The sequence below is a fragment of the Staurois parvus genome, unplaced genomic scaffold (assembly GCF_062004578.1).
Source record: "Staurois parvus isolate SC_StPar_1 unplaced genomic scaffold, SC_StPar_1.0 ptg000017l, whole genome shotgun sequence".
Lineage (NCBI taxonomy): Eukaryota > Metazoa > Chordata > Amphibia > Anura > Ranidae > Staurois > Staurois parvus.
Window position 1 is genome coordinate 7318512 of NW_028317813.1, and position 19637 is coordinate 7338148.

General features: G+C 40.6%; 1 protein-coding gene across 1 annotated transcript in view; it reads right to left on the reverse strand.

Annotated features, from left to right (window-relative positions):
• Nucleotides 1-19637, reverse strand: part of ADCY6 (adenylate cyclase 6) — a 332221-nt gene that overhangs the window by 247127 nt on the left and 65457 nt on the right. The window contains exon 3 of the mRNA XM_089679352.1: nt 18361-19219. Coding sequence (XP_089535478.1) covers nt 18361-19215 — 855 coding nt within the window. The 5' untranslated portion in view covers nt 19216-19219. The remainder of the gene's footprint in view (nt 1-18360; nt 19220-19637) is intronic.

Sequence of the window (19637 nt, forward strand, 5' to 3'; positions counted from 1 at the left end):
TTTATAAAACGGCCTCCCCGCACCCTGCTTGTGCGCACTCCCTGGGAACGCACAGCACCGCGATTCGATGCCCGTCCAGCGCCCGCTGTGTTCTCTGGACACAGTGGAACACCGATCGTCGGACGGGACCTCTGTACGAGGTCCCGATCCTGTGATCACTGACTGGGCAGTCAGTGATCACATGCAAAGTAGTAAGCAAGATGTCACTTGTGACATCATTGTTTACTACGTGTGAAATCTGTGAATGATCACAGAGGTCACATGGTACAAGGCTATTCACAACAGCCTTTTACCAAGTGACAAGCTGTGACCAATCACAGCTCACTCAGTAGTTCTCAATGGCTGCAAGAATGCAGACAGAGAGAAAGAGAAATGATTGCTTTTACATCCTATATGGGTGTAAAAGCAATCAGTGTAAAAAAAAAAAAACCTCTTCATCACCCCCCACAAGTAGTACAGTGTCCCCATGGTGACACTGTACTGCTAGGGTGACAGTATGTAAAAAAATAATAAATAATAATATAAACAAATAAAATAAAAATGTAAAAAAAAATGTTTAAAAATTATAATTTTTGGTTATAAACTAATTTGGCTAATTTTCTTTATTTTACTAAAAAGAGAACGGAATACATTTTGGCCAAGATTTATGATGAAATATTATTTAATTTGCAAAATGTTATAAGAAAAACACTTTTTTTTCAAAATTTTTGGACTCATTTACATAGCAAAAAAAATAAAAATCTCAGCGGTGAATAAATACCACCATAATAAAGCTTTATCTGTCTCAAAAAAATGGTAAAAAAATCATATGGGTACAGTGTTGCATGGCCGTGCAATTGTCATTCAAAATGTGATAGCACTGAAAGCTGAAAATTGCCCTGGACAGGAAGGGGGTAAAAGTGTCCGGACAGGAAGTGGTTCAAGTACAAAATCCTCCCAGTTTTATCATGTTTACATTTGTATGGACTAGATAAACTGAGAAAGTAAATGCTTAAAGTGTTACTAATCCCACAACAGTAAAATCAGTCTGTATATGCAGTAAAGCATGCTTGTCATACTCATTGTGGAGCCTAAGGGGTTAATCTTCTGCATTGTGTAAAAAGGCTACTTGATCCTGTCTTCTATGATCCTCCCCTTCTTCTAATGTTCCCAATCCATCAGCTGATAGAAGAGCCTTGGGGGCAAGCTGCACATGCTCAGTTTGGTGTGTATTGCTAGAGCTTTTTTTTTTTTCCTTGGCAGAGTGCATGTGATCAGCACAGGACAAATCAGCACTGTCCAGACAGAGGATCAGGGATCCTGCAGTCTCATAGGACAATCAGGGGGGAATAAAAACTCCTTCTACAAGCTTTAACCAGTGCTCTGCTGGACACTGATAGAAGTCACAAGACTGCTCTAACTGCTGATGAGAAAAGGTATTTAGCAGTTTATTTACTAACATAATTGCACTTCTATGTTCTGTGTACTGTGGGAGACCGGATATAGTGAATGCAGGGTCCTGGGTTTAGTAACACTTTAAAGTAATTGTAAACCCTGACCTTGTAAAATAGAAATGAAAGGCAAAGCATTTCTGTATAGATAAAAAACATTATAAAAACAGTTTTTCCCTTTTCTATTAGGCTCCATGCACACTGGGCGTTTTAATAATGCTGGTAACGTTTATAGTGTTTTTGCAGCAGTGCTTAGCGGCATTTTTTTGTTTTTTAATTAAAAAAAAGTCCAATACTCAAAAGTGTCTATACACACAGACTGTAATTAACGTTTTTTAGCAGGGGCATTTTTTGGCTGGAAAACCCCCCAGAACTAGTGGGTTTCTAGAGGAGTTTTTTTTAGCTGTAAACACGCTCTAAGGCTGAAAAACGCGGCAAAACACGGCATTTTTGGACTTTTTTTAGCAACAAAAAGCAAAAAAAACTTGGCTAAATGCTAATGCAAAAATGTTTAAAAAACTCATGTTTATAACGTGACTTTGCACAGCTAACGTTACCAGCGTTATTAAAATGCCCCGTGTGCATGGAGCCTAACAGTCAAGAGTTTTATACATTGCATGCATTTGATTTCAGCTACACACACACACACAAAAAAAAAATGCCACATGCAGCAGATAAATGGGTGGTGGATGTAATAATCCAGTTTATGTAATTATTCATTACACAATGGAAGAACTACAAACTGTATTCAGTGGGGTTGATTTACTAAAGCTGGAGAGTGCAATATCTGGAGCAGCTGTGCATGGTAGCCAATCAGTTTCTAACTTCAGCTTGTTCAATAAAGCTTTGTCAAAAAAAAGCTGGTTGGTTTCTGTGCACAGCTGCACCAGATTTTGCACTCTCCAGTTGTAGTAAATCAACCCCAATGTGTCCATTTACTGGTAGCTAGTGGCATCCTTGAAGTATAGATTAAATGTAAAATATTAAGTTAATGGCATATGCACACATGCTAGAAGCTGACACAGGCATAAGCATCTGAAACCCTCTGAAATTCTTACACTGGTATTAAACCCATAAGCAAACCTTATACTGCAGCTTACCAATTCTAAGATGTGATGGCTGCATTTGTTTTCTTTTTTAGGCTTTTTTATTTGGTTATCTGACCGGTAAGTCTTTTTTCAACAGAACAAGCTATCCTGCAGATGTAGCAGTTAGAAGGTTGAGACACACTATTTAACACAGACAGGGTTGTTTACAATAATCAGCGTTTATGTAAAACCTTTATCCAAAAAAGAAACAAAACTATTGCTGTAACTGTTTAAAAAGTATTAGCTGGAGTTCAGCTTTAATTTTTTAGTATATCTGAGGTCTTTTTTTACACAGGGCTGACTCTGTTCTGATCAGCATGGGAAGTTGGGAACTATCCGCTGATCCCCGGCTAATCAGAAGAAATCAGGCAGATGACAGGTCCGTGTGCACTCAGTTTATGCAGAGTGGACATGGACCAAGCCTGCTCTATGGACCAGCAGGTGTAAATGGACTCTGCTGTGACCCAATCTGCCTAAACAGAAGTGGACAGATCCCCTCCCTTTTTTTAGCAGACTGGATTCAAGGTACGCAGGTGTAAACAGACACAAGTCTGTTTACACCCACCGGTCCATAGGGGTGAATGAAGGGTGCGATCAGGTTGACCTGAAGAACTGATAGATGGACCTGATCAGCCCCTTCATGTGTAAGAGGCCTTATCCTGCTAATACATCTAACACTCCCCTTCCCCCAGACTGATAATGCTACTGTCCAAAGGTGTCTGTTGCTCCTTCACTTGATCATTGGCACTGTAATACAAGGGTGGAAACCGAGGGTAAAAATCCTAAAAAAAATGTTTGCGGCAGCCACATCTAATGATTGGTAAAGCTGCAATATATTATATTTTTGGTTTGGGGTTAATACCGCCTCAAAGCCTAAAGCTGGCTACACACTAGAGTAGAATTTCATTTTACAGACATTCATTCAATTCTGTAATTGTTCATGGAATCAAACTGACATTCCTTTTTTAACTGGGGGATCAGAAGGAATTTTTTTTCCAGCAGGAGCAAATTGGATCATGCTTTGCTGGGTCTATTTGCCTTCCTCTGGATCAACTGTGGGTTATAGGATTATAACTTTTTTTTATGGTTGAACTGGATGGACTTTTGTCTTTTTTCAGCCAGACTAACTCTGTAACTATGTAACTGCAGAGATGAGAAAATTCCAACGACCATGATGGAAAACTTTTCTTGAGTGAACAGATTTCCAACAGTGTAAGGGTTTTTTTTTTTGTTTTAATTTAAATTTTTATTCATTTTCCATATACGATACATTTTTCATCATTATTCTCATACAAAAAAAACCCATTTCCATATCATTAATAACATTTTCTTGCTATCTTTATTCCCATTTACCTCCCACCCTCTATCAAATTTCCCCTCCCCCCTTGAATAAAAACCTCCCTCCCCCCTATAAACCCACCTACTCTGCATTATTCTATTAACTCTATTCCCAACTAGAATATGGGGTATGTAAATCCTTTCATCTTTCTCACATTACTACTTCATATAATTCACCATAAATTCTTCCCATTTTCTCCACGTCCTAGAGAATAACCCCATCCTGTCTTCCAGCATATAACACAATCTCTCCATCTTGCATATTTGATTCGTTCTTTCCACCCAGTCCTCTATCCTCGGCACCTCTGGTCTATACCAAAACATAGGTATCAAACCCTTCGCCGCATTCAGATAGCACCACATACCTGAGTCCTTATATTTATTTACCGATAACTCTGTACTATGTAATAAACATACATCTGGGTCCAGTCCAAACTTTATCCCAGATATATTCTCAATTAGTTGGACAATTTTTTCCCAGAAACCTTGGATCTTCGGGCACTCCCACCATATATGATAAAACGTGCCTATTTTTCCACAACCCCTCCAGCAATCTTGTGAATTTTCCCCACATATTTTATACTCAACCTTCGGTGTAATGTGCCATCTCGTTAAACACTTATAATTTACCTCCACCTCTCTCATACTTATATTCTCGTGTATTAATCTATATATTTTCCTTTGTCTGCCTTCATCTATCTCTATTCCCAAATCTCTTTCCCATTTTATTATATACATTGGTTTTGTGAAAGTGTCTAACTCAGTGAGGGTCTTATAAATTTTTGCTGTGCCTCGCCTCCCATCACCTCGTGTTTCCAACAACCTCTCAAACAGATTCCAATCCTCTCTCGATCTCAACGGTTTTGGAAGGTCTCTGACAAAGTGTTTTAATTGGTGATATTTCCATTCATCTATTTTAATAAAAAGTTCCCTTTTATCTTTTTTCAAATCCTTAAGTGGTCTCAATTCCTGTCCTTCCATTATATCTCTCAGTTGGATATCTTCTTTTTTAAACCATTTTCCTGTGCTCTCCTCCTTACCTGGGGGAAAATAATCCGTGTTCCTCAGTGGTATTAATTGTGAATTAAAATCCCATTTCATAATTTTATGCAACTTATCCCAAACCTTAAAAACATTTAATGTAAAAACACTCGTGGTATCTTTTAATCCTCTATATTGTGCTGGTGCCCATATAACTATACTCAAGGTGACTCCACTTAATTCATTCTCAATCTGAACCCACCTTTTCCCCTCTTGGGTATGTCTCCAATCATAAATTCTCGCTAGGACTGCTGCTCTATAATACCTCTTAATATCTGGTACTCCCAAACCTCCCTTCTCCTTTTTTCTACTTAACAAATCGTATGATATTCTAGGTTTTTTATTTTTCCATATGTATTTTGTGAACATCCTTTTTATTACTTTAAAAAAGACCTCCGGGATTTTGACTGGGATCATCTGGAATTTATAGAGGATTTTTGGTACAATTATCATTTTTATCAAGTTTATACGACCTATCCAGGACGGATTATCTCCTCCCAATCTCCTTAATTCCTCCTTGATCTCATTTAAGAGTGGGATATAGTTTAATTTATACAGGTTCGTATATGAAGCAGAAAGTTTAACCCCCAAATACTTTATCTCTCTATTTTTCCATATAAAGGGGAATTCTTTTTGTATTTTTTCTTTTTCACTATTTGGAAGGTTTACATTTAAGATCTCAATTTTTGTTGGATTGATTTTCAAGTTTGATAGCTCCCCATAATCCGTTAAGCTCTTCATTAGATTTGGGAGTGTTATCCTAGGGTTTCCTACATAAAACAACAGGTCGTCCGCAAAGGCAGCAACCTTATGCTCGACTTCTCCTATCTGTACTCCTTTTATATCTATATTCTTCCTAATATTTGCCAATAAAGGTTCCAATGTCAAAACATACAACAATGGGGATAATGGACATCCCTGTCTAGTTCCATTTGACATCCCAATAGGATCCGACCTCTCTCAATTAACCATGACAACCGCTGAGGGCTCTCTATACAACGTTCCTATCCACTCTCTCATTCTTACTCCTATTCCTAGAGTTTCCAGGGTATCCATCATAAAGCCCAAATCTACTCTATAGAATGGCTTTTCAGCATCGATAGCAAGCACTACTACCGGTGTTTTCCCCTTCCTAGCTTTTTGGATAAGCAACAGAGTTCTCAGCCCATTATCTCTACCCTCCCTCCCTGGGACAAATCCCACCTGGTCTCCCTGGATCCATTCTGGCATAAAATTCTTTATCCTATTTGCTAGGACCTTTGCGTATAACTTAGTGTCTATGTTCAAGAGTGATATCGGTCTATAGCTAGAGCACTGACAGACATCCTTCCCTTCCTTTTGTATCAGCACTACATGGGCCTGTAAAGATTCCCGTCTCATCTCCATCTCTCCTCCCAGGGCATTCATATATTTCTTCAATTTGGGTATTAACAGGTCACTGTATTTTTTATAGTATCTTGCTGTATAGCCATCCGGGCCCGGTGCTTTTCCCCGTCATAGTACTCTTTAATGCTCTTATTATTTCTTCCTGTGTTATTTCCAATTCAAGGGAATTCAGTTGGTCATTACTTAGCTTCGGTAATCCTGCATTTTTTAGATATTCCCTTCTTTTCTCTCTTCTCTCATTCCCAATTGTATTTACTGGATATTGGGAGGCGATATTATACAGTTTACTATAGTATTCTTTAAACACCTTAATAATCTCTTTAGTTGAATAAACCATTTCCCCCTTGGGGGTTTTTATTTTATTTTTTATTATATAGTTCCTATTTTTTTTTTTTCCTCAAGGCTCTCATTAAGTATTTTCCTGGTTTATTTCCCCATCTGTACCTCTCACTTGCAACTTTATTAAAGACTCTTCTCTTCTCCTCCATCATCAGTGACTCTAGCTCTTCTTTCTTTTTTATTACCTTCTGTCTTATCTCTTCTGATCTTTTACTTTTATGTATCTGCTCCAAGTCAGATATTTCTTTTAGCAGCCCAGTAAGTTTTTCTCTTCTTTCCCTTTTCTTTTTTGCCCCGGCAGCGAACAGTATACCTCTTATATAGGCCTTATGGGATTCCCACACTGTAGCAACCGACACTTCCCCTGTCTCGTTCTCTTGAAAATATCTTTCAATCTCTTCTCCGATTTTCTGATCCACCTCCTGATCCAGGAGAAGAGCCTCATTCAACTTCCAACCTATCCCACCTGTCACTCGTCTTCTCCACCTCACTTTCAGTGTTACAGGGGCATGATCTGAAAGGGACATCACCTCTATTTCTACTTTCTCCACCAATTCTATAAGTTGATGATCTACCAATATATAATCCAATCTGGAGTACATCTCATGTGCTTTGGAGAAGAAGGTATAATCTCTCTCTTTTCCATGAGTCACTCTCCAAATATCCACCAGTTGACACTCATGTATCACCCTCTTCAGGATTCTCAGAGCTCTACCTCCCTCTCGTTGCACAGAAGAGGTCGTATCCATTTGTGGGTCCATACAAAAATTTAAATCCCCTGCCCCTATCCCTTCTTAAAGGCCATCAGTTTACCCAAGACTCCCTTCAGATAAGCTTCTGGTCTTTTATTTGGGCAGTAGATATTCACAATTGTACATTCCTGCTCTTGTAATCTACCCTTCAAGAACAAAAATCTCCCCTCAGGATCTACCTCTCTCTCTTCTATCTCCAACATTATATTTTTTGCAAACCCTATTGCTACTCCCTTAGCTCTCTTGATTGGGGAATCCGCATAAAACCATGTTGGGTAATTTCTAGAGTATAACTTTATATTTGACTTAATCTCTAGGTGTGTCTCCTGCAAAAATACCACCGAAGCTTCTCTATGCTGTAGCTCCTTAAATAATTTAAATCTCTTCCCCGGACAGTTCAATCCCTTTACATTATATGTTATAAATCGGAGATCTTCCATCTATATTAATTTTCTTCTTTTTTTTTTTTTTTTCTATCATGCAGAGTGTTGCCCCTAAAACCCATCCCTCCCTAACCCTCCCCCCCTGACCCCTCCTCTCCCAAGAGTGTAAGAGTTTTTATTTGGGAAATTACATGAATTCCAAATCAAATGTTTAAAGCAAACAACATTTTAAGTACTCTTTCATCCTTTCAAAGAATTTTTGTACCATTGTTCATATGACTATTTGTAAATCTACTCTTGTTCAGCCATCGTAAAGTTTCGTTTTTTTTCCAGCAAAAGGGACAGTGTTTGCATTCAATGAGAAATGTCCTTTGTGCTTGTGGCTGCTGTCTTAATTGGAATCTGAAGTCCTCTATCCCACCCTTCCCATATAACCACAGCAGTAATCTTCCAGTGCTGTGGCGGTTATTACAGCCACTGGACCTGTAATAGGGATTCGTTAAGACATCTATGCCCCCCTGTTCATCCCCTCCTCCATTCATAAAAATTGTACAAAGCTCGAATTGAAAAGACGAACCATTAGCCATCCACTCCTCCTCCATTCAAAGAGAGCTTTTATTGATGGAAGCTACAGTACAGCCTCTAACTATATGACTAAGCGCTTCCTGCGTGAAACACTAACAACTGCTGTTCCCTATTATCCAGAACGGTGATGTTTTCTGTGACAAGGAATATGTGCAATAAAATTTTGCTGGATTTCTGTTGTGGAGTGCGGTCAACCTTTTTTCTTACCACAGTACAGCATCTATGAATGGCAGAAAGGGCTGGCATAGTCGGCACTCTTGACAAGTGCTTATGACAGGTCATGCAGCTGTATTAAACTCTGTAGCACCAGAAGATTATGGCTGCGAGGGTGGGCAGAAGACAGGGGCGGACTGACCATTGGGGAACATGGGCGCTGCCCGAGGGCCCAGGGTCAGTAGGGAGCCCCATGAGATGTCCCTGGTACCTTTCATAGGCTTTTTTGGGTGTGGTTTGAGTGTGGGCGAGGACACAGGGGCCCCATGATCCCCTATTGCTCGGGGGCCCCATGAGTTGTCAGTCCGCCCCTGGCAGAAGACTTCAGATTTCAACTAATAGCAGGCACTCATCAAATGTAAGTACCATCCCTTGTGCGGATTTAATAAACTAAGGCTTTAACAAAGGCATTTTGGAAAAATAAATTGAGAATTTCAGATATGTTTGCAATGATGGCACCTTTTTAGAGCTTTTTCTTTTGTAAATAAAGTGTTTTTATTTTGTTATTAACAAGGTTCTTTTTAATTAAAGCACTTTATATACAATTTAAATACATTCACTTATGCGCTTCAGCATACCAAATGGTTTTGACTACAGTGAAGGTTAAAAAACTTCAGCACAACCTGGAAGCAAAAAAAAAAACAAACAAAAATTAATTAGTCTAAATCACATAAATATCCTCCTGCGCTCTTATGGTAAGTAGTAAATATAAGCTAGGAAGCAGCCAGCATCTGTCCCATACCAAACAAAGGCAATATGAATAGAATATAAAATTGATGCAGCGCTAAAAGAACAAAGAACTAAAACCTAAATACAGTACATACCAGATAGTAAATATAGGTATTGACATAACCCAAATCCACCTAGGGATGAGCAGAAAACAGTGGCCCTTAATAGGCTGATACCAGTGGTTAAGTGCAGGATAAAGTGTCCATAGTTCATATATCTAGAGGGGTGCAGGTGAATCACAGCACACTTTAAAAAACGTGACCCCGGGCAGTCTTGCTGCAATGGCCTCTCACCTCCACTCTATGACCCTACAGGGCCACAAAGCGTAATGTAGATCACCACGGAATCCTCCAATTCAGGGACTCTTTTGATAGATTGGCATCACATGAACAGGGACAGAATTCCTCCAGGCCAGTAGGTAAATGGAAGACACTCTCCTCCGATGTCACAACCGCTCATATGCTCATAAATGAGGAGATAAACACAATCCTCATAGTGTATTACCGCTTTATTTGTACATAGGCAGCAGATATCCAAACAAGGAAAGAAGGTAATCCACTTACATGGCAAACGGCTTGTATGGAGATAGCAATACAATGCTGGGTGTACAGCAGGATCAAAAAGGTGCACCAAGATGGCGTCACGCCGGAAGTGCGTCACCACGCTATTGCCGTCGACGCGTTGCGTCACGTGACTTCATCAGGACCATTGTGTTTATCTCCTCATTTATGAGCATATGAGCGGTTGTCTGTTCACTTTTACATGGTCCCTGAAAACTTTCTCTTCGGAGAGGCCTACCCTGCCCCCACCTAACAACTGTACTTTTATTTTCTTCATCAGCTCATCCCCCACAGTTAATACCTTTTTTTTAATCTCTCTTAACCCCCTCTTAGTTTGTAAGTTCTAACTAGGAGGGCCCTCTGATTCGTACTGTATTAGATTGTATGAACAAGAAGAAGAAGAACCCACAATCTTCTCTAAAATACCTTTAAACTGGCAAAAGGAATTGGCATCCATTATGGTTTATTCCATATTTAAAAATCAGACTTTGCTTTTCATTCAATGGAATATTTCAAATAATAAAACTAGGGATGCACAGATACCATTTTTGTAACACAGAGTACGAGTACCGATACGTTTTTTATAGTATTCGCCGATACTAATTACCAAAAGTTATTGCCTAGGAATATGAGTAGAGGGGTGGTGTGTGTGTGTGGGGGGGGGGTTAGGGAGTTGGGGGTGAGGGTAGGGTAGATGAGGGTAAGGCTGTGTCCACTGGGGGGGGGGATGGGGGAGTCATTGGGAGATTGCTGGATGTCCAGAAGGGGCCCCTGCAGTATTAAATTGGGGTGGTAGAGGGTTGGGCATGAGTGGAATGGTGTTGAGAACTCACCCCCCATATGCTGATGTCATCATCGGGATTCCCCTAAGCTTGCTGAAGCTCCCCTAAGCTGTGGTTTGTGGCTTAGCTACACTTTTGACAGTTAGATAGTTTGACAGTTCTCCCGCTCAGTTTGTCAGTATCACTCTGCATACATAGTCGCTTGCCTGTCAAACTCTACTAGAGGAGTCAGTTCATGGAGACCACGAGCTGACCGTTTGACAGCTCGCCCACCTAGGCCCTTCTCCTTAACCACTTGCTCTCCTGAGGATTTACCCCCCTTCCTGACCAGGCCATTTTTTGCATTACAATGCTGCCTTACTTCGACTGAAGATTGCGCGGTCATGCAAGGCTGCACTCAAATTGCATTTACGTCCTTTTTTTTCCATGAATTGAGTTTTCTTTCGGTGGTATTTGATCGTCTGTGTGGTTTTTATTTTTTGCGCTATTAAAAAAAAATAAAAGACTGACAATTTTGAGGGAAAAAAAAAACAATATATTTTTGGCTTTTTGCTATTAAACTTGTCCAGTCAAATTTAAAAAATCAAATTTCATCATAAAATTTAGGCCAAAATGTATTCTGCAACATGTCTTTACTAAAAAAAAAAAATTCCAATACATGTAAATTAATTGGTTTACATGAAAATTATAGCTTTTACAAATGGCGGTATAGATACTGGAATTTTTTTAATTTTTATTTGTACTAGTAATGGCGGCAATCAGCGACTGCGGCGGGCATTTTGACACTGGGGGGAACTGACTTGGTGTCACTGACATCCCCAGTAACACCAATATAGTTATCAGTGCTAAAAACTGAAACTGTCCACAGATGCTCAATAAGATTCAGATCCGAACTCATAGAAGGCCACTTCAAAATAGTCCAATGTTTTGTTCATATCAATTCTTGGGTAATTTTAGCTGTGTGTTTAGGGTCATTATTCTGTTGGAGGACCCATGACCTGCGATGAGACACAGCTTTCTGAAAATGGGAAGTTTTGCTTCAGAATCCATTGATAGTCTTGAAATTTCAATGTGCCCTGCACAGGTTGAGGGCACTTCATGCCAGACACGGCAAAGCAGCCCCCAAACATAACTGAACCTCCTCTATGCTTCACAGTAGTTACAGTGTTTTCTTTTGTGACTTGCAACAAAGCTCCAGTTTTGCCTCAACTGTCCAAAGGACAATCTTCAGAAATATCATGGCTTTTAGGAGGTAGGACAGAGTAAGCGGAAGACCCCATTCAACTTGCAAAGCCGGCCATTAAATAGATGAATATCGTTTCAGAAAAATTCATTCATTTTTTTGAACAGTTAGTGGGGTCAAATTGACATTCGTTTTCAGCCTCAATAATAAGAAATTTCAAAGGAGCAGGTTGAAAATTTTTCTTTAACGAAAGCCACATTCACTGTTACTAAATTAACTTCATTTCAAAATCAAATGTTAAAAAGCAAACAATTTTTTGAAATACTTTCAAAAGACATTCTCCAAGTCATTGAATGTACTGATGAGAATTTTAGTATGAACATTCAAAAATCTACTAGTGTATTGCCAGCTAAATTACTCCATTGCCCTCTTTTTTTTTATGCAGAAAAGTTTTTTTTTTCCCCACTTTAATATCCATGCCTAGGTGACAACAGAATTAATTGCAGTAACCGATATAACATCCCCATAATAAACCAGCATGACGTCAGGTCAGCTGTTGTTACCATTAATACTGTGCTCTATAACCCGTTATCTACTTTACGACAGCAAAGTCTGTCTACACAATTAGATGGCAACATCAACTATATTAAAAAACATTGATAAAATTGATCATCAAGTCAAACACTTGTTTACACTTACAGTCATGGCCGAAATTGTTGGCACCCTTGATATTTCTCCAGGAAATCATGTATTTCTCACGAAACGTATTGCATTAACACATGTTTTGCTATACACATGTTTATTCCCTTTGTGTGTATTGGGACAAAACAAAAAAAGGGAGGAAAGAAAGCAAATTCGACATAATGTCACACAAACCTCCAAAAATGGGCTGGACAAAAGTATTGGCACCCTTTCACAACTGCGGATAAATAAGAATGTTACAAGCATGTGATGCTCCTGTAAACTCACCTGGGGCAAGTAACAGGTGTGGGCAATATAGAAATCACACCTGAAAGCAGATAAAAAGGAGAGACGTTCACTTAACCTTTGCATTGTGTGTCTGTCTGTGCCACACTAAGCATGGACAACAGAAAGAGGAGACGAGAACTGTCTGAGGACCTGAGAACCAAAATTGTGGCAAAATATCAACAATCTCAAGGTTACAAGTCCATCTCCAGAGAACTAGATTTGCCTTTGTCCACAGTGCGCAACATTATCAAGAAGTTTGCAACCCATGGCACTGTAGCTAATCTCCCTGGTCGTGGACGGATGAGGAAAATTGATGAAAGATTGCAACGCAGAATAGTCCGGATGGTGGATAAGCAGCCCCAAACATGTTCCAAAGACATTCAAGCTGTCCTGCAGGCTCAGGGAGCATCAGTGTCAGCGCGAACTATCCGTCGACATTTAAATGAAATGAAACGCTATGGCAGGAGACCCAGGAGGACCCCACTGCTGACACAGAGACATAAAAAAGCAAGACTACAGTTTGCCAAAATGTACTTGAGTAAGCCAAAAGCCTTCTGGGAAAACGTCTTGTGGACAGATGAGACCAAGATAGAGCTTTTCGGTAAAGCACATCATTCTACTGTTTACCGAAAACGGAATGAGGCCTACAAAGAACAAAACACAGTACCTACGGTAAAATATGGTGGAGGTTCAATGATGTTTTGGGGTTGTTTTGCTGCCTCTGGCACTGGGTGCCTTGACTGTGTGCAAGGCATCATGAAATCTGAGGATTACCAAAGGATTTTGGGTCGCACTGTAGGGCCCAGTGTCAGAAAGCTGGGTTTGCGTCCAAGATCCTGGGTCTTCCAGCAGGACAATGACCCCAAACATACGTCAAAAAGCACTCAGAAATGGATGGCAAAGAAGCGCTGGAGAGTTCTGAAGTGGCCAGCAATGAGCCCAGATCTAAATCCCATTGAACACCTGTGGAGAGATCTTAAAATTGCTGTTGGGAAAAGGTGTCCTTCCAATAAGAGAGACCTGGAGCTGTTTGCAAAGGAAGAGTGGTCCAAAATTCCGGGTGAGAGGTGTCAGAAGCTTATTGATGGTTATAGGAAGCGACTGATTTCAGTTATGTTTTCCAAAGGGTGTGCAACCAAATATTAAGTTAAGGGTGCCAATACTTTTGTCCAGCCCATTTTTGGGGTTTTGTGTGACATTATGTCATATTTGCTTTTCTGCCTCTGTTTTATATTTGTTCCAATACATACAAAGGGAATAAACATGTGTATAGCAAAACATGTGTTAATGCAATACCTTTTTTGTGTGAAATACTTGATTTTCAGGAAAAATATCAAGGGTGCCAACAATTTCGGCCATGACTGTATTAGATACAATTTCTCACATACCAAAGCAAAAGACAGTTCTATAGCCAATCTCTATTACTCATTAAATAACATGTTACTATAATTATCTTTTATTTTTACTAGTTGTGCTTCCAGTACAAACCTTTTCATTAAAAAAGTATTAGAACACATACAGTGAGTCAAATTATTTCATGGTCCAAGTGGTTCTGTAGGCATTATAAAACAAGAAAAATCTGTCAAAATAGGTTTAGAAAAAATAAATAAACAATTTGAAAAGAAACACACAGACACACACACTGGATCGCATGAGCCCCTTACAAAGCAGAATGTACAGGCTGAAAAGTGTTTTTAGATATCTCCTTTGATTCAGGTCAATAAAGGCCTACTTCAGGGCATTTGGACATACAGTACCAAGTCTCACAGCTTATTCACCAAGTGCCTTGAAGTTTCAACCAGACATCCAACCAGTATCTGGCTGCCCTGTGAGCTACAGTCCCAAATCTGAAATTGCAAAAAAAGTGCCTGAGTGTTCCACAGCTCCAGCTCTGCACACTTCCAGATGTCGCCACAGCTTTGCCTATGTACACCAGGCTAAAAGAATTTGGTTGTACAGAGCCATACATCAAAAAAATCAAAAAGCCAACCAACAAGCACAGTAGGAAGCCTAATGAATCTGTTTGAAGCCAATTACATAAAACATTTAAACGGTAAGCTGAATGGACTGTCACTACGATTACTCGTTGTCTACAGTTACTTTTAAATAGAAATAGGCTCTAGGCTGGGCAACCACTATTATCAGTGTTACATCTTCCCAGATCCTGTGAAGAAGACACAGCAATAGTTGAATCGCGGGAAGGTATAGATTAGGGGGGACTGGTCCCTACGGTGTTACCAGTGCATCTGCCCCTATTGTTAGTGGGACTCTCATCCTGGACACAACCTGTCTAACTTGCTGTAGAACCTGGGAATCAGTAGATCCACATCCAGGAGTTTCCCAATGCTGGCAGATTGCCGAGAGAGTGTCAGGATGCAGGGACCACTGTCCCAGTATGAGCGGCTGACCTGGGGAAAAAAAACCCTACCAGGTTTCTATACCTGGAATATGTACTGTCGACAGAGACGGCACATTATGTTCTGTCCCAGATAGTATGTGGTTCACCTTTTACTAAACCGTACAACCCCTGGTGCTGCCCTGGTGGTTGATATATGCCACATGGCATTGTTAGACTGAACCCTGACCACAAACCTGTGCAGCTAGTTCCTCCAATAATCCAGAGCAAGGCGTACTGCCCAAAGTTCCAAGATATTGATGAGCAGTATTCTCTGCTGTAGAGACCAAGTCCCCTGAACTGTAGTCACCTCCTCACCAGCCCCCCCAACCAGACAGACTGGCATCAGTAGTTACTATCCTCCATATCACTGGAAGTAAAACTACCCCTTCTCCAGATTCCGAACAAACTACCTCCAATTAGGACTCTGCAATACCTCAGGGACAACTCTCTATGGCAATCGAAAGCTTGGACCTTCATGATCAAGACAGATAGAAAGTTCCTCTACAAAAGACCTGGAGTGGAACTGTATGTAGGAAACTGCTTCAACATAGAGATCATTTCTTCCTGCAGAGACATATTGAAGGACACCTTTTGTTACTTATTTTGTGTTTGACACCCCTGTGTCCTCAGCAAGCCCAGCATCAAGGATAGGAGCTTTGTGAGCACTTGGCGGGGGGCTGTGGCCAGCCCAAAGGGCAGTGCCACAAAACAAAAAAAGGTGATTTTTTTTACTGCAAATCACAGAAACCCTTGACAAGCCTGAAAAAAATCAGCACATGAAGATATGCATCATTGAGGACTACAAACCCCCGAAACCAATCTCTTGCAGAGAGAACCCATCTGAAAACAGGACATCTAGATTTATGTTTAGCGCCTTGAGAGCTAAGATAGATCTCACTACCCTGTTTGGCTTGGAGCCTGTCGAGTGTCTCAAACCACCACAATCACTGCCCTAGCATGCTCAACCTGAGATACTTCTCAAAACACAATCGTCTAAGTCTCTAGAGGCGAAAAGCTTATAACACCTGGTAGGCAGTCTCCCCTCCAAGTACTAACCAGGGCTGACCATGCTTAGCTTCCAAGTTCAGATGAGATCAGGCACCTTCAGGTTGATGTGTCTGCAGTCCATTACAGCTCTGCCACCAGAAATAGTAGCAATGTCAGTCAAACACAGTGGTCCAGATACACCTGACACCACAGTCTATCGTAAAATACAAACACTGACAGATGTAAGTATGCAGTTTGTGTAAATATGCATGTACATATGCAGCTTATATATGCACGTACGTATACTGTTTATATAGGACTATACATTAAGTATGCATGTACGAATGCAGTCTATGTATTCAGTATGCATGTACGAATGCAGTCTATGTATTCAGTATGCATGTACGAATGCAGTCTATGTATTCAGTATGCATGTACGAATGCGCTTTATGCAAATATATGAATCAAATAATTATGCAGGTATGCATGCAATAATGTAATACAATGCTGCAACTGCCCTGCTTTCCAGAAGTATATTGTTTCATCAAAGCACTCTGTCAAAATTAACTGCACTTAGTTCCATACTAGAGGAACTAGTCAAGCATATATGCATCAAACTCAGCCTGAATGCAGCCTCTATGTTGCTTCAGTGCAGCCTAAATGTAAGCTCCTGCAGACTCAACTCTGGAGACTCAATTCCTTTAAGTGCACTGATATCCATGTGGGGGGTGTATCAAAAAATAGTTTTACAAACTCCCCAGGATTATACAGGCTACTGCAGTGTATAATCGTATACTGTCTGGTCATGCAGCTCCCCCACAGGTAATACTCGCACATCATCCAGCCATAGACTGCTTCGTGTCCCTGCTATCTCTCAGGAGCCTCACTAAATCATCAGCCCACATATGACTTCAAACATAAGCCAAAATGGCTACCCCTCTACTTCCTGCCTTCACTGCACAATAGTAGGTTATAGAGAGAAAGGCCCCATGGCCTCTAGTGTCTGGAGAAGAAACTGCAGCCCAATCTTCCTTCAGAAACACACAGAGCATGGCCCAACCAGACCAAACAGCACACTGCCACCAGTGGCCACCGGGAGAATGACCAGAAAATCAGATCTTCAAAGAAACACTGCAAATGTTTCTTACCATTCCCGCCACAGGACTCTGAATCATAACAGGAGTCCAGCCTTAACCCATCTTGGCTGACTGTCAAAAAAGTCCTTCAAGGACTTGGTCTCCCTTATATCAGGGGTCCACCTCCTTGGACCCGTAGAGCACCCTGCTGGAAAGTACCTTGGTCAGAACAAACACTGCACAAGGTTCCATTACATAGGGTCCAGCGCCATAAAGCCGCATTACAGGCAAGCCTCATGGATTCTTCCCTCCTATTCAGAGACTTGGGTACTATTCATTTCGGCTAACAGTTTTTCGAATGGATTCAACTGAAGTCCTTGATTCTTAGCAGAACCGTTCCAGACCTCCAAGTATGCTCCAAGAGCACATGCAGCAAGCACATCAGTGACCTTACAGACACTGGGAAAAAAAACTGCAGTACTTCCGGTGTAGGAGAGGTTATATAGGGGAGGACTTCCTGGCTGACTGATCTACCAGTGTCCATTCACCTATAGGTGGCATTAACCCACATAGTCATGAATATCCTGCTCTGTGTCCTGTGATGTACAATAAAGAAAAAAAAAAAAAAAAAAAAGATTCATATACTGAATACTAATCTCATAGTATGCATAATGATATAACGGCAAAACTATATGCACACAAAAAGGTGCAAAAAGCAAAGTCCAGGTCATGTTGCTGTCAAACAGAAAACTAATGGAGTGCTAAAAGTAGAACAGCTGAATTCACCTATGTACTTTGTGAAGACTGCCATTCATTTTCACCACAGCAAAAGTATCACACTTAAAATTTAGAATGCAACCCTCCTCCAGACAACGCTCTGCTCTTGGGACAGTACTAAAAATCATGACATATCTTTTTACACTAGAGTAGGATACATATTAACAAAGCATAGCATATAACATATGAAATAAAGTGAAAAGTGACCAGTTGTGGGGTACATCTCCATCAGTTATCTTCCTAGTGCTTGAAAGGAAAGAAGGAAACCGACTTGATGTTCCTTTTTCTCCACTTTCACACACACACAAACAGTGAACATTAACTTAACAGAGTAGAGTTCTTACCTGTTTCCAGAGAAAGGCATCATCAACGTTCAGCCTCCAGGATATGATGAGATGCAGAGAGGACAGGATGACTCCACTTAGTACTGCCGCTCGCATGCGTACAGGAAGCAATGTGTAGATGATGTAGATGAAAAAAACACTCCACCAGATTCCTTCAGAGGCACTACGTGGGGTGACCATAAAGACCCCAAGAATTTGTACTGCAAACAAGACGGCAATAACTAAGTAACTGACAATCCACATGTAGTCTTGGTGAAAGCCATTACGATTGCAGATCACCATGACTGACAGAAAAGAGGTCATGGCAATAGCAAGTACACAAACATAAGGTATCCGGAGCTCCCCATGAGTGCAATGAAAAATCAACATAACCAGACAGACCAGTACCAGGGCCCCCATCAACATAGTTAGACTGCTCTGATTCATCTGGAAGAAATAGCGTTGGTACAGTCGTTCCAGTTTGGCAGACTGAAATTTCTTTGACTGGAACACTTGTAGGAACCTAGTCCAGCACTCTTTAGGTGTCAGATGGTGCTCTCCCTCCTCCATTCCCACAGCTTCCATTGAACCTGTTTTGGAGCCCTTGATTTCCCCGTCCTCAAAACCAAGAGCAACAGATTTGAGGCCCAGGTCACCACCAGCCCCTTTCTTTCCGTAATGGTCCTCTTGCCAAGTGCAACGGAGGCTAAAGTTGTTGCGGCTGTTGCGCTCCATCTCAGGGTCTTGTAAGCAGCTCATGTAACGGGGACCACACAAAGATGTGTTCTTGCGCTTGCCCTTCTTTCCATTGCGCTCCCCCCATGCTGTCTTGCGTTCATCCACTTTGGGAACCAAGATACCACTAAACCACGACATTTTGCTGTGAGACAAAATGAAAGACAGGTGAGGAAGAGCTGTTAAGTGTAATTGGTAGCTTCAGGTTTGGACGAAATAGTGGAAGACAATGTGGCTAATGCATCATATAACTAATGACTATCACTTTATCATACATTTATTTCTCTTAAAATAACTGGTGTGAACAGTTTGCGAACATGGATAAGCATTTAACTAAAAAAAAAAAAAAACACACACAAATACCAGTTATTTTCAGTCACCTGACTAAACAAAGATCTTCATCCTTGTGTAAGGCTTTGTGAATTGAACCTACTGTCAGCTACTAGCTGCAAAACACACTGGGGAGAATTCAGTCAAGTATTTGTGCCACTTTTCTGGCCATATGACTTTTAAAAAATGCCCTGCATCAGATTAAATTAAATGTCACAGTGTGCAGCAGATTC